At 32.6% G+C, this 15,757-nt stretch overlaps 1 protein-coding gene across 2 annotated transcripts in view; it reads left to right on the forward strand.

Annotated features, from left to right (window-relative positions):
- Positions 1-15,757, forward strand: part of LOC124537774 (AF4/FMR2 family member 1) — a 221,339-nt gene that overhangs the window by 47,467 nt on the left and 158,115 nt on the right. The window contains exon 2 of one of the 2 annotated variants that reach the window (XM_047114667.1): positions 7,679-7,722. The exons of the other annotated variant lie outside the window; for it this stretch is intronic. Within the exon in view, the coding sequence (XP_046970623.1) occupies positions 7,721-7,722 (2 nt within the window). The 5' untranslated portion in view covers positions 7,679-7,720. The remainder of the gene's footprint in view (positions 1-7,678; positions 7,723-15,757) is intronic. 2 annotated transcript variants of the gene reach the window in all.

Consider the following 15,757-nt stretch of genomic DNA (forward strand, 5'->3'; position numbering starts at 1 on the left):
AGAGAGTGCAACTTTTCCGAACACACTTTCGCACTGTACATGTCCTGTACATAAATGAATCCTGCGTAGTTGGCTAGTAATCCAGATTCAGATTGGCCACAGTGACAAAATCTCGGTAGGACGATATCATCATGTACTCTGTGGAAATTTTAACATATTAAAGATATACTTTTAAAAAGTAAAGTCATGAACACGCTAGATCGTAAGACATTGTAGATTAAGACTAACTAGAATGCATCAATGCACATTGACAGACACGTGTCGTATGAGCGAGCAACGCCACCGGCCAATTTGTCGTCTGCAATTTTATTAGACGAAATTGCTCTCGCGAATTTGCAAGATCGCTTCTATTTGAGCTTAGTTATTCTGAGTTAGTTTTGTACTTTGTTAGTGCTGTCATTATGCGTGCGACAACACTTTCCTTCTGATCTTGTCGCTGGCTTATGCAGTTGTAGACAGACAAGAGTCCCAAGAGAGTTGGTTAATTTTTCGATAGTAAATTCTAAATCTCAATTCGGAGACAGAAGATTGTCCGTTATAAAACCTCCTGGAATTAGTTATGTACTATCGCATGTGTGTGCAGAAACACAGCAGGTACACCTGTTTCCGCACACACACGCCACTTGTGCAGAATAACATTTGCTCTGTGTTTGCCGAGGCGAATAACCATTCTTATTACGTTTAACGTAATTGTCACAGATAACTAAAACTAAATCTGTGGAATACACGAACTGCCTGATTCAATAAGGAAAGAACAACTAAACATGAAGTTACAGAGATAAACTAGTTTATTCAATCAGAAATAGTTACTATTAGATTATCTTTTTTTATCTTTTATCGAGTGCGGTCTACAATCGATTTTTTTTATCTGTACGCCAATATTTAAACAAGCGTGTTTCTACACAGAAGGCGAGTTATGTATCCGTTACATATACGTCTTTTGTTTTATTTACGAGATTACTTATTTGACTACTAGATCTCCGCGAGTGAAAATAGGGGGGAAGGGAGTTATAAGCTATAATTTTGCTGATAGCCGTCAAGTTTTTTTGTAGCTGATTGATTTTCAAACAGTCATACAAGCTTTCATATTTATAATAAGACCCTAAAAGTCCCAATGCTCGGAAGAAACACTTTTATTTCTGAATCTGTAGTAGATATGACGTGTCAATGATTAATTGATTCAAAAAAACCAATCCGAAAGTGCTTTGCCGTTTTAAATAAATGAAATCAAAGACTTAAAAAAAATGTTTGTTTTTAATAATACGTATGATCTGATCCCTAGTAGTGGTATGACATAAATCGTTTAATGTTTACAGATTATAAAAAAAAGTTTATATAAAAGAACATTTACTTCGTTCCTTAAATCCAAGATTACTTGTCTATTCCACATATATATTACTTATGTATGGAAAAAGATAAATAAAGGTTAGCGCTTATATTGCGTTGTTTTCCCCATAAGTCGAAAACATGGGCACATGTGTTGACCCAACGTGTATGTGTGCTATACATACAATACACACCCTGATCCAATTTAACCTCATTCTTATTCAACACTTGGATTCGAGGTTCTTGAACATTTCGAATGCATTAGGATTTTTATAAACGCATTTCTGTTTAAGCCTGCGTTTCACTGAGCTTTAATTTTATAAAATTAATCGTTTTTATTCGATTGAAATTTGGGTGCGAAAAATTAAGATTTTGTCATAGATTTTACTAGCACGACCAAAACAAAATTAATAGCATATTGTTACACAATTTAGCCGAGTACGATATTCAGTAACTCTTAGTAGGTTATGTAAATGTGTTCGGTATAGATGGATTATTAAATGTAGGACGAAACTTCCAATCCTAGTTTGTATAGCCGGTAACTCTCTGCATATTTCCACTATACAATTATTTTAACCGTTACTCCGTTGCTAAGGAAATCATAACAATTACTCTTTTGCATCGATAATAGAGGAGATTTTCTGTAAATCAACTTATCTTAACGATTATATACAAAATTTGGTTGGCATATATATATACAGTAAAATCAATGTAATAAGGTTCCGCATGATGCGTGACTTTTATCAGTCTATGGATACAGATAACAATTTATTTAGGTCTTAATATAATGATAATCAATTCAGATAAATATATTTTATACTGTTGTAAGCTTATATAATAAAGTTTTAAATCTTCATTTTAATTCCTTTTACGGAAAGAATCAATAGACAAATAGAAAATTAAATCAAACGTCTTAATCGCATGCTATAAAACATTCGCACTGTATCGTATAAAACCACTGTTCACAGTTTGAGTATTTATTTGCATTATACGGTTTGTGATAATAGAAAGATAATAATATTAATTGATAGTTTTATTACTTTGTAAATATTGTGAATAAACAACAGTGTACATCCCGCCTTATGACATCGTATAAATACGGATTTCCCCGAAACATTCGTTCGGATATTGCAATTAATGTCCGGCGTGTTTTCTCTTTGTCTTATTAGAATAGAATAGAAAAGAAATTATTGTTCTTTTATTTTTGAAAAGTAAATCGTTTACTCATTGTTACTTTTAATTACTTCGTCTGCATCTTTAATAATAACTCAAGTGTAACCACTGAGGTATTATTAAAGATACTTCTTATCTTTTTTCTTATCTTAAGTCGTAATTCAAATCCAAGAGTGAATTTAGTCTTAACATTTTCAGTAGTAGTCGGGTATTAAGGAGTCGGTAATGTAACATTTCCGTGTGTTAAACACGCAAGCCCGTTCTTGACCTATCTTGGTTCGTGTCTATTGACTAGCCCTTGAGTTTGGTCCCCTTGGTCGTAATTTGTTTAGGAGAAGCAACATGATCAAAACCGTATAATATAAATATGTATATATTTATTTTATTATTTGAGTGATCTTAATTGGGTGATACAAAAGAGAACAATACGTGAATTAAATCCAAATGCAAGAAATATTTATTTGTATTTTTTATTATATAAGTATATAAATACATATGTAATATATATTTTAGTTTATATAATAGACCATTATAATGGAATTATATTAATTTTTATGTTTATAATATGTTTATAGAGTCTATACATATTATATTATAAAAAGTATGTTATAAGAAGAAATAATAAATTCGAATGTCTTTTTTTGTAGCTTCTTTGGGCTATAGAAGCAGTCTGTTCTGATATTTTAATACGTAGTAAATCCTTCATAGTCGTAAAATACAATTCTGTCAAGTAATTTGCGAATTTATGATTGTAGTTCGAAGCTAATGTAATCGTATAATATTGTTAATCTAAACAGCATTAATAAATTCGTTTTCGCATAGATAAAAGCTAATCGAGCGAGGTACCGCCCACGCTTATGTGGGACGTTAAATTGCTGCCCTTTAAAGGTGAAGACTCGCTATCATAACTCTTAAAAACTCAACGTAGGCCGATAAGAGATGTTCTGTATTCGTAAAGGTCTTTTGTAGCGACGTTTCTAGTGTAAAGATTGTGTTATTTTTTTGAAGCTAGTGGATGCTACAAGTATGTCTATAAGAATTTCGTCGTAGGACTTTTTTCACAACCGTCTAGAGAGGTTTGACGGATGAACGAGCTAGTAACTACAGGCACAAGGAAAATAAAACTTAACAAATTAATTCCCAAGATTGGCATTGATGATGTAAAGAATGGTTAATATGTGCGGTGACTACCTAACACCAGGTAGCTTGCTTGCCTGTTCGCCTAGCTACCCTTAAAACAAGTCGTACTACAACACGTTATATAGTACATAATAGAGCTATTAATACAAGAGTTTGTACACCTTTGACATTGAAATATTACTTATTATATTATGTGTACAAATAAGTTTTAAGGAATTTTTTTTCATTTTGAATTTTTATTTAGAAAAATTGGTAAAGTGTATATTATTCAAAATATTGTCCATCGCTTTGTATTACCTTTGCCCATCTTTCAGGCAGCATAAGGATTCCGCGTTTTAAAAATTCCTTATCTTTTGAGCCGATCCAATAATCAAGCCAAGTTTTCAAATCTTCGCGAGAAGTAAAGTTTTGCTCAGACAGCGCATGAGCCATTGACCGGAACAAGTGGTAATCCGAAGGAGCAATGTCTGGTGAATATGGCGGGTGTGGTAGGACATCCCAGTTCAGTGCCTCTAAAGTTTCGTTGACAACTTTAGCAACATGTGACCGAGCGTTATCGTGCTGAAAGATGACTTTGTTTTGTCTTTTGTCATATTGGGGGCGTTTCAGCTTTAATGTTCGATTCAATTGCATCAATTGCTGTCGATAACGTTCCCCAGTGATGGATTCGTTAGACTGGAGTAGCTCATAGTAGATAACTCCAAGTTGATCCCGGCAGATGCACAGCATTATCTTCTTGCCATGAATATTGGGTTTGGCCGTTAAAGTTGAGGTATGGCCGGGCTTACCTCAGGATTTTCTGCGCTTTGGATTGCCGTACTTGATCCACTTTTCGTCTCCTGTCACTATTCAATGCAAAAAACTTTTCCGATTTTGTCTTTAGAGCAGTTGTTCGCACGTGAAAAAACGGCGTTCAACGTCTCTAGGTTTGAGTTCGTGCGGAACCCAATGTCCTTCTTTTTGCACCATACCTAATGCCTTGAGACGGCTTGAAATCGTTTGTTGAGTCACTCCTAAGGTTTTAGCAAGTTCCTCTTGAGTTTGGCATGAATCTTGGTCCAGTAATGCTTCTAACTCAGCGTCTTCAAACTTTACTGGCCGCCCATCGCGTTCTTTGTCACTGATGTCAAATTCACCACTTTTAAAATGTCGGAACCAATATTCACATGTTTTTATTGATGGAGCATACTCTCCATACGCTTTACATAGCTGTCGATGCCCTTCAGCTGCATTTTTCTTTAAGTTAAAGCAAAAAAGAAGTGCTTCCCGCAAATGCTGTTCAGTTGGCACAAAAGTTGACATTGTTGAAGCTCAAAAATGCGTGTCGTTTACACTTCAACGAAGTAAATGTTCCTATGAGAGGATAACGGACATGTTTTAACATGGATACACAAGTTTCAAGATAGTCCAATGCGATGTAGTACTAGTTATGCCATCTTTAATAAACCCCTCAAAACTTATTTGTACACCTATTACTATAATAATAATACTTTGATATTGAAATATTATAAATATTGATAATATTTAGGGATTAACTTAATAAACGCCTAGTTTGATCTTGTAAACTGTTATCAATTGTAGCCATTGACAATTTAAAGGTTGGTTTGAATAAAATGTCTATTACATCTAATGTATATCCATTACAATGTTTTATAAATTATAGAATAATGAACAAATACGACTTTATGAATGGAGAGTACGTCATATTACTGTAATATCATTGTAAGGCCTATAATATAATTAAATATTTAACCTATATATGTGTAAAGTTAATTTACAAACTGATCGTCGTACATCGATATATACTCGACCCTAATATAGCGTTAGTCAAGTCGACACGAGTGAGCGTAATGCCAATTAAGTGGTGGCTCAATTTATACATTAACGTATAAAAGGCAAAGGTTGCGTACCCCTGCACGCCCACATCTCATGTGAACACGCGCTACCGTGCGGTGAGATTATATGCAGGTTTTACCGACGATTTTAATATCATCTCGTTTTCATGTGAAATTTTGTAGCTAAATATTTTTTATTTATAATAATTACTGTGGCTTCGATGTTGTGAATTGATTTCGGATTTGCGGTTATGTACCATTTAATATTATACGTTTTTGTTACGAGTTATTTTGCTCGGATGATAATATGATGAATATGATTTATTTTAAATGTTCGAAATTGAAGCTGTTTGGTATTTAAGTGAAATGGTATTTGCACCTTTATAATTTTCCAAGTTTATTTGTTCGATAAAATACAGTATACCTACTATTATTTAACTGTTCTTTCGGCTGGATTAATACCAAAATAATCAATATACAAAATATACCTAACACCAACATGTCCTTTCTTATCTTTATTTTAGATAAGTAAAGGGTCAGGCGAGCCAATAACACCCCTTATTGACATGTCGTCATGATGTCACATAACCCTTTATGGACATTGGTAATTTAAGATGCATTGATATTTCTTACATTGAAAAAGATTGCAATAGTATCGGTTTACTTATGTATTAGCAATTTAAGTAGCACTTAACACAATGAACCGAAATCGGAATAGGATTATAAAGTAAAAAAAAGTTAAAGTAACAGCCTGTAAATTTTCCACTGCTGGGCTAAGGCCTCCTCTCCCATTAAGGAGAGAGTTTGGAACATATTCCTCCACGCTGTTTCAATGCGGTTTGGTGGAATGCACATGTGGCATAATTTCCATGAAATTAGACACATGCAGGTTTCCTCACGATGTTTTCCTTCACCGCCGAGCACGAGATGAATTATAAACACAATTAAGCACACACATATATACCATATATATAGTGGTGCTTGCCTGGTTTTAATCAAGTCATCGGTTAAGATGCTCGAGTTCTTACCACTGGGCCATCACGGCTCTCGAATAGTTATATGGCGTTAGAAAAGGTAGTCAATGCGTGATACCCAGAGGCTAACGCTTGAAACTACACTGCATTCAATCGAATACAATCGCATACAATTCAACTTTGTATAACTACATAACAGAACATATAATATTACACGAACATGATTTGAATTTTGAAAATCGAACTCTATTATTATTCTCTTACCATTTCGGTTTCACTTACGTTATGAATGTTTCGTGAAGTCTACGGTTTCCATAATCATGAAACGTCAAAATTGCATGCCTAAATATTTCGTTGTTAAAAATAATGTTATACACACTTAAAAAAAAAACATATTTATACAATAACAGAAACATAATAGTTCTCTACAAAATCTTACACCAATAAACTTGTCGCATACGTATAATTAAAATTGTAAAATATAACTAATTGTATAAAATTAACAGCAGTATATAATATTAATGTTAATTTTATACAATTAGTGCTTTAAAATAACTAAATAATACCTACCGAGGATTCGCCAGCGAAAATAAAAACTTGTAAACTGTTCGTGCGTTTTCATCGCGATACCAATGATACCAAAACTATGTATTATTAACCATTTTTATTTATTTTGTGTGTTTAAAACAACTACGTCTTTAACGAATCAAGTTTATTTCTTTATAAATGATCAGTATTTACATTGTCTATCAATAGTCAGTCAACCTTTCATAAATAGGTTTTGAAATGAGATTTATTATAATAAGTATAAGAATGTGTTTTGTAAGTTGGTACTTACAAAAGATTAATTAAATCGTACTGTTGATGCTAATGATGAGTAACAGTAAGTCCATTGCAGTAGCTATAGTATTGCGAATGAAACAAAAGGTCAAAGCAGCAAGGCCGATGGAAAGGAACGTATCACCGCGTGGTACGAAGACAAAGTCGCGATAAAACGACAGCGCCGATGCTAAATTATTACATGTTTGTAATAAAAACATCGAGTGATCTATGATCTTTCGTATAGTGACGGCTTATAGCAATAAATACTGTTTCTCTCATAACAAATCAACGATGGAAAAGGTTTTTGCTTGCCTCATCTTGATGACACGTTCTCATTAAATATATTTGATGTGTGCACGTCTAAACTGACGCGAGGTAAACATATTTAATTTATCGTTTTTGTTACAGGTACGTTTCAAATCGTTTATGCTTTTGCGGTAAACAACACAAATGTAAGTTAATTATTAATTATAGTTAGTGTAATTAAAATTTATTTCAAGCGATAAATATGTATATTTTTTTTATTGTATTTTTATCGAAAGCTACCAGGATTTCATAAACGTACAAGATAAATGTTTTAAAGACAATTACATTTTTCTAACAAAGTTTGTAATTGAAATACTAGGAATTCATAAGTCTCGCACGGTTCGAGTGGACTGTTTCTGTTCGGAATTGTTTCATCGAAAATTTTGGCACAGATATAAATTATCCGGAGCGTTGATTGAAGTTATGAATAGTGAGTTGGTGATGTTTGTAAGCGCAATTATCTTTGTGCTCTGTTTATCAAAACTGACCAATAGCGTGGAGCTTAATAACAGAAATTGATGATTGCTGTGTCTGTTCGCCCAAACGTTTTCGAAATAGGTGTTTTGTGAAACGATTTTCATAGACACGTTGTTATCGAATTCAACTCGTTTATTCAGACACATCTTTGATATTTTTGACGTATATTATACTAGCTGTCGCCCGCGGCTTCGCTCGCTATTTAAGGGGGTTGATAGTCATGTGTTAGGCAAAAAACGTAGCCTATGTCCTTCTTTGAAGTTCACGTTTGCTTCACACCAAATTGCACCAGTTTCGGAACAAACCAATTAATGGTTTGTTCGTTAAAAAGCGACAGACTTTCAGTTCCTTTCAAATTATTATATTAATATAGATGTTATATTATATGTTTGTAGTATAATTCGCTTAACCTTTTCCCATAGGAATACAAGTCAGTGATGAAAAAATGAAATAAGATTAGGAATAAACGTTTTATTTATTTATAAAGTAGCATAAGAAAACTTTCGAAAGTAGAATAAGAGTAACGTACATCTAAAACGTAACATAGAATATTAAATGAGAAATGTAACAATTAAGGAACTGCGTTCAGTCGGAAATTAGTCGCCGGGAGAAGCGACGCGGGTAACTGCAGATTGCAAACTCCGCTAACTGCTCCATAGGCTCTGATGTATTATGTAGTTTCATGCGCGACTAAATTTATTGTTTGGAAAATAATCTGAGATGTGTGTCGATGTAGTTTGTCGAATTAGACTTGTCTTATATCACCTAATTCGATTGAATACTTTATTATATTATCGATTTGTTGTCTCGCGCCTTCGCTCGCTTTTCAGAGGTTTGGTAGTCATGTGTTAGGCAAATAAAGTAGCCGAATAGTAGTAGAAATTTCATCAAATTCGGTTTATTGATTTGGTCGCGAAAGAACGTCAGACAGGGGTTACTTTCACAACAATATTATTAGCATAGAAGTATACATTTGTTCTGTACAAACAAAAACAACAATAAACTTAACTTTAAAAGGTCTTTAATTTTTGTCAAACATCGTGTTTGAATATGAAATGATTTTCGATAATTTTGGTAATGATGCATGTAAATCTTTTAATTTACATTGTATAGATTATTTTAACACATTTGTTAACACATTGGAATCGGTTTAATTTCTAAGTAGTTTAAGAAGAAGACGAAGAAAATGAAATATGTTCACAATTGTGACGTTAGAGATCACTCTACCACTAAGAAATAGGATACTATTTGGGTATGCATATATAATACGTTACTGAGTTCATGTTTGAAAGATGATTGGGCCATTACAGGCACAAGAAGTATAATATTTTAATTGACATTGTTGACCGCACAGTAAATCTTTTCTATCAGTTAGTGCCAATGGCAAAACCGTTGTGGTACAATACTTTCTTGAAATTATACTTAAAAAATTAAGATGTTTTGCTCCCAAAGACAAGACATTATTTTTTTCGATCAGTCGCATTAATATAAAGTCGATATTGATGACGTCATGTCTTTCAAACAGAAATAGCACATGACAACAGTGGAAATGTAAATGGAAATATCTCATATCGATGACGGACGACAATTCCAATTAGCTCGGAACACGTGTTCCAGGACACTTGGTACGTTCGTTGCAGGGTTTGCGTTGATAGATAAATCTAATCAGTGCACACATAGGGTAGCGGGACGGTGGTGGAGCGGTACCTCAGCCGGTGACGTGCGCTGAAATAGGACGTAAGCAAACACCCGCCCCGCGTGACACTTATCCTATTTTAGGTAACGTGTCTCGTTGTGTGCCGCTGACAATTGTCCTAAGAATAAATTCTGATATGTCTATTTTTAAATCATCTACCACTATTAGTGTTTTTATTGATGGACCTGAAAGTTGTGTAAAACTATACAGCTTTTTTACCTTATTTATCTTGTGAATATATTTTTTTATTGTTGAGTCGAATTCTCCATATAAGATATATATTTTATATATATTACTTACTAGTCGTCAGCCGCGGCTTCGCGTTTTAAGGTTTTGGTTTTCATGTGTTAGGAAACAAAAGTAGTCTATATCCTTTCGTGGAGTTCAAGTTTGCTTTATACCAAATTTCATCAAATTCGGTTCAGCGGTTTGTTTTACTTTCACGTTTATAATATAATAGATTAAACATTTTAATGAAAAAGCGTTAAATTTAGATCTGTGATTGTAAAGAAATAGGCATTTGATGTACAATACATGTTATTCAAAGAAAAATCATCGAAGTTATTTTATTGTCTGTTTTTCAAGAATTTGTAATGCCTATCTCGGTAAGCAGTTTTATATTATGCAGTAATGTACTTTGATGGTCATTTGTGTCGTCATTTCAATCATTCTTAATGTGGTAAACCTTTAGTATCCAATATAAGAGTGTTTTAAAAAATGAAATTTACGATACTTTTGTTATGACATTCGGTAAGATTGAAAATTATTAAATATGCAAAAGGCAGATCATTGCGGTGGAACTCGTTTAATCTGATATGACAGCCTCGTTTGCACACGGAGTTACCAAATATACGAAGGTTTCTGGAAAAATATAAGCGAACTCTTGTACAATATATCATCTGGTACAAAATACCTATAGACGTCAATAATGAGGCACAGAGTTATATATTAGTAAATTATAAATCATATACAAAAGTACAAAAACCAATATGTGTAAATAAAATGTATTTGATTCAGGTCCAATCGAAGAGTATAGAAGAAAATGGAATTTTATTAATTTCAATCTAATTTATATTCGTTGTAATATGTTAGTGAACGATATTAGCCGATCGGGGTTATCGAATACCTGTGTGAGAAATGTCCAGGAATGGCTGCGCGTCGACCTGGTAACTCTATCGTTCGCATCGTGCAGCTGTAGCGTCGGTAATCCAGTCATTACCTAGCGGGTGGTCTCGTCCCCCCACTTTCCCTTTATTGTTTGTTTTACCACGCTAATAGGGCTCGCTATCCGTCCGGAATGTGAGGATGAAGCGATAATTTATATTGGCTTTAATTATTATTTACATTACGAGATATATTTAACAGGTTTTGATGGTATATTTCGGAACGTATCTCGCCCGTTTAATGTTTTAAGATATTATTCTATTGTATTAATTACAATATGATTTACTATTGTAGCTTAATTAAGATAATAGTTGAAATTGAAGTAATTCATATTAGTTTTGATTTAAACACTACACAATGTTTTATATTTTGTTTCGCCTAGATATATAAACCTATTGGTCTAGTAATTTAAAAGGTACAGATCGAGAAATCGGAATAATAAAATATTTTTCGTAACTCGGAATTAGGTGGAATGATACTCGTGTCGTTCTTGTGTCTTAGAAATAACATCGTGCAGATACCGTCTCATCGAACTACGATAATTAGTGAATACAGAGTATAATTTCCTTGTAATTGTCCTCGTTAACATGTCTAGTTAGTTGGCTAGTCAGCATTCAGAATGGCTGCCGTGTCCAAGATCGGCTATGATATTAGGTACCTAAATTCACTATTCAAATAACTTAATTACTATTGTACATTAAATTTCTCTAAAGTTCTATAATACGTTAATACACTTATATCTCGTAATCTATGTGATATTCAATATTTTGAATAATAAATATATATCGAATAAACATAGTCGCCACGTGACTAAGACGTTTACAAAAACCTTTATCAGCAAATATAGAAAACTCGGTTCATTGCATAAATTGCTTTAACTCGTAATGAAACAGTCGATATAGCTCGACTACGGCTGAGTCACGTAGCTATGTACGGTCGTGCAAACGTCACAATGAATAGCCTCTATTATGTTAAACATAAGGGTTACGATTGTTAAATTATATTTGCCTAAATTGAACGGTTGTCGGGTGTATCGGCAGATGTTGAAATTTGACCCCGTCTCCGATAACAATAACGACGGTAGACGTATGAGCGGACCCCACTAGTTTTAATCGAGACGTGCAATGTGAAAGGTCCAATGTTGAAACTTTAATAAATGCCTAATTATTTCTTAACATTCCAAGTGCTCAAAATTAGAATTATAGATTTTATACATTTATACAAAACCTTTCCATATTAATCATACAAAGAATATCTTTTTTGAACTTGCTATAATCAATTCAACAATAAAATATTAATTAATATACAATAAGTATATTTTACACACCAACTTTACACAATGATAATTATAAGACTTTCTGGAAGAACTAATCTATACAAATCTTATGCTAAAGTATTGTGTATAACCTCGTCTCTTGTTAAAAATTAAATATAAAATTTACAAATTCATATGCGTTGAAAACATGTATTTTAATTCGTATATCTACTTAAATGGTCGCTGTTGACATTTAATAAAATCGTCTAAAAAATGTCGAGGTCCGATATACGCACGAAAATGATAATTATACTATGGTTATTCCGTCGCGTTTTCGCAATTATTTAAGTAATTGTGAACCAAACTATTTTTTTATTTATACAAATCGTATTGTCGAATCGTTTTTTGATAATGTGTATACAATTGTGTGAAGCAATGTTGTTTAAATTTTAACAATGTTTAGGTATCTGATTTCTTTGTAACTTTAAATAAAAAATGAAATGTATTCTTAATAAAAAATAAATATTTGATAAGTATTTGTATATGTTTAGTTATTTCAAGCGGGTATATAACTCATAGATATATTTATTTTTATTGTAGAAATCGACAAGCAAATTGGTCACCTGATGCTCTGTGTTCTTCGGCTATAGACACTGGGACTGTAATAAGAATAAAGAATAATGACAAATTCAAGGAATTCATAATTTTCCAATTTTCTCATCAAATTAACCGTAAAGCTTTTGCTCGAAGTGGGAACGACACGAGGGGTCAGGATCGTACATGTATGTTGCGATATATACTTAAATAGTACAAGTCATTCTTACAATAATATTCTGTTGAAAACAATAAGTAATAAAATACATCTGTTGGGTTCATACTAGCTCAATAGCTTTTTAAACCAGAATATAATTATAAAGTATTAACATTTCGCGGTAGGATTATTATTGTGTAGGTAGGTGGCGGCGGGTCTGCCCTAAGCCTTACCACGGTTTGTATAAAGCTTTTCGCTAACAATGGATACGATTGACTTAGTCACTTAATAGTTTTTAGAAACTTAATTAATTTAATACGTTTTAGATATGGAAATTTGATCAAATTGAAAGAAAAACAACGCACTTTTACAATAATGAATTCAGAAGCTACCCTGTCCAACTATTTTACCTGAAAGTCTAGAAATATAAGCTCCTCGCTTTTTTATCATCCATATAACAAATATTTAAGAAACGATTTAATTAATTATCAAAGTTAAAATTATCTGTAGAATATTATTTTACGAGAGAATACCTTAGTTATATATGTAGTTAATATGCAAAACGAAAGAAGCGAAGTCCCTTTCTTATCATGACATACTAATGGTGTATTGAAGGTCTCGTGATGGGAAGTAGCAAATAGCGAGCGTGGGAAAGAATTGAATACTAATATAAATCGTCCCGATAGTTTGCAATAACAAGGTCTTATAAAAGGAATTATTCATTACGTCGAAGAAATTAAAGTAAATCTTCGATAGGTACATATGTGATAAACATCGTAACTTAATCTAAGAAGGGAATCACAACAATGACAAATAAACAAACTAAATAACAATATTTGTTATCAACCAAATTAATGACATTACATTATTTAACAAAATGATATTTCTCTTTGGCGTCACGTTCAAAACGAAAGCTGAAATCCAAATTATTTAAGTGGTTAAATCATTTATTTGGTCTTATAATCTTATTAAATCAAAGAGGTAATTTGGTTATTATATATATGACATTACAAAAACAAAAATATTCTTTACAACGGTAAATTCTTATTAAACTCTCAAGATTATGTTTCAGTTTCGACTTATAATACTAGTTTCTCGCGCGCCTTTACCCGCATATTAGGGGGAGGGGGCAGGTGTTACGTACCCTATGTCCTTTTCTGTGCCCCACACAACGTGTATTAAAAATACTTGATGATCTGTCTAGAAGTTACCACGTAAAAGCGTAACAAACAAACCCACAGTCATATATATGACGTTGATTAGAGCTATAACATGCGATTGTGTGCGAAATAAAAATGGAAGTTTCTCTGTTTAAAGACCGTGTGACATAAACATTTGTCCAAAACGCATAATAAAGCTCCGAGACCATTTATTTTCTACCACTGTATTCGTATTACGCCAATGCAACTAACCATAAATTTTTATTATGACAATTCTTGCAAGTTTCTTGGCATCATTTATCCTGTCTAGAGCAGATATAGTAAGAGAAATAATAAAAAAAAAAATAACACGAGAATATTGCCTACGATATCCTAAGTTATCTTTTTATGTACTTTTATATTTTTTTGAGGGATTGTTTTATTGGTAATCTTTTTATGAAGCTAATATATTTAAGCTATAAGTTTATATTAAGAGTGCGAAACTGTGATTATGTTTTCTTACCTGTTCACCGTCGAGATTTTGATGTGATATTTATGTGTATATTGTTATTAAAACAAAAAACATAACTTGTAATCTTAGATATAAAAAAAAACTATACATTTTCACAACTCATTCTATTAATATAATATAATTAAAAGTAGTTACATAAAGTTTGATTACTTGGTATTCTAAAAACATTTTAATAAATTCTAATTTAGCTTAATCGAATTCAAAAACCTTTTACATTTCCTTTATGTTTGATATGTATGTTTATGTGTTGTAAAGATAATATGAAATAGACTCGAAAAAGTTGTTAATAGAAAGTAAAAACATCGTCGAATCGTCTGAACAAAACGGAAGTCTATTAGGAAATTGTTTTCAATACCGTTCCGATCGCACGCGTCGCGTCAACCTCGAGAGATGTCGTTCGTCCACACCCCGAGCTCGTGAGGTAACCGGATGATGAGCATCCGGCTTGCGAGACAGTACCGTTATCGCGTCGTACCGACAACTTGTCGTTCGTACGTGAGCGATGACGCGTTTTTGAATACGAGCTAATAATCGTACGGTATATACGCACATAAATACATACATACATTTCTTACATGATTTTGTATTAAGGTTATACGCGTGACGATGAAGTATATCATATGTCACATAAGACCTAGTGAAGTTTATGAAGTATTTCTAAGCTTATGTAATTGTGAAGTAATAAGTAAAGTAAATAAATATAAAATAATGTTTAATTATATATTTTATATGAAAGTTTATAAATTATTTTTATGTGGCATTATCTCGAATAAAATATTTTTTTAAATAGTTTCGATAAATATTTTATTTTATATGTCTGTGGACATTATTCTAGCAATTGGGGTAATCTGACATTAAGTGGTACCTTTGTATACACTGCCGCTGTAAGAAGTATGTAAACTACTGCTAACTTTGCAACCTATATGATCTGAGAAGTTATATCACTTGTGCTTCTTATAAAATAGAAATACCTTAACTTAAAAAAAACATATGCTTATATTATAATTACATCGTATCGGATGAATCTATACAGGACGAAATTAAATAGGCCATGCGCGTGCGCTAATAAAACAACACACGTATCGCATATGATACACGAAATTAATCAATTTCATTACAAATGTATCGTGTGATAAGAATTAAGAACGATCTAATGGTTCTCCTACT

This window comes from Vanessa cardui, chromosome 19 (genome assembly GCF_905220365.1).
Source record: "Vanessa cardui chromosome 19, ilVanCard2.1, whole genome shotgun sequence".
Taxonomy (NCBI): Eukaryota; Metazoa; Arthropoda; class Insecta; order Lepidoptera; family Nymphalidae; genus Vanessa; species Vanessa cardui.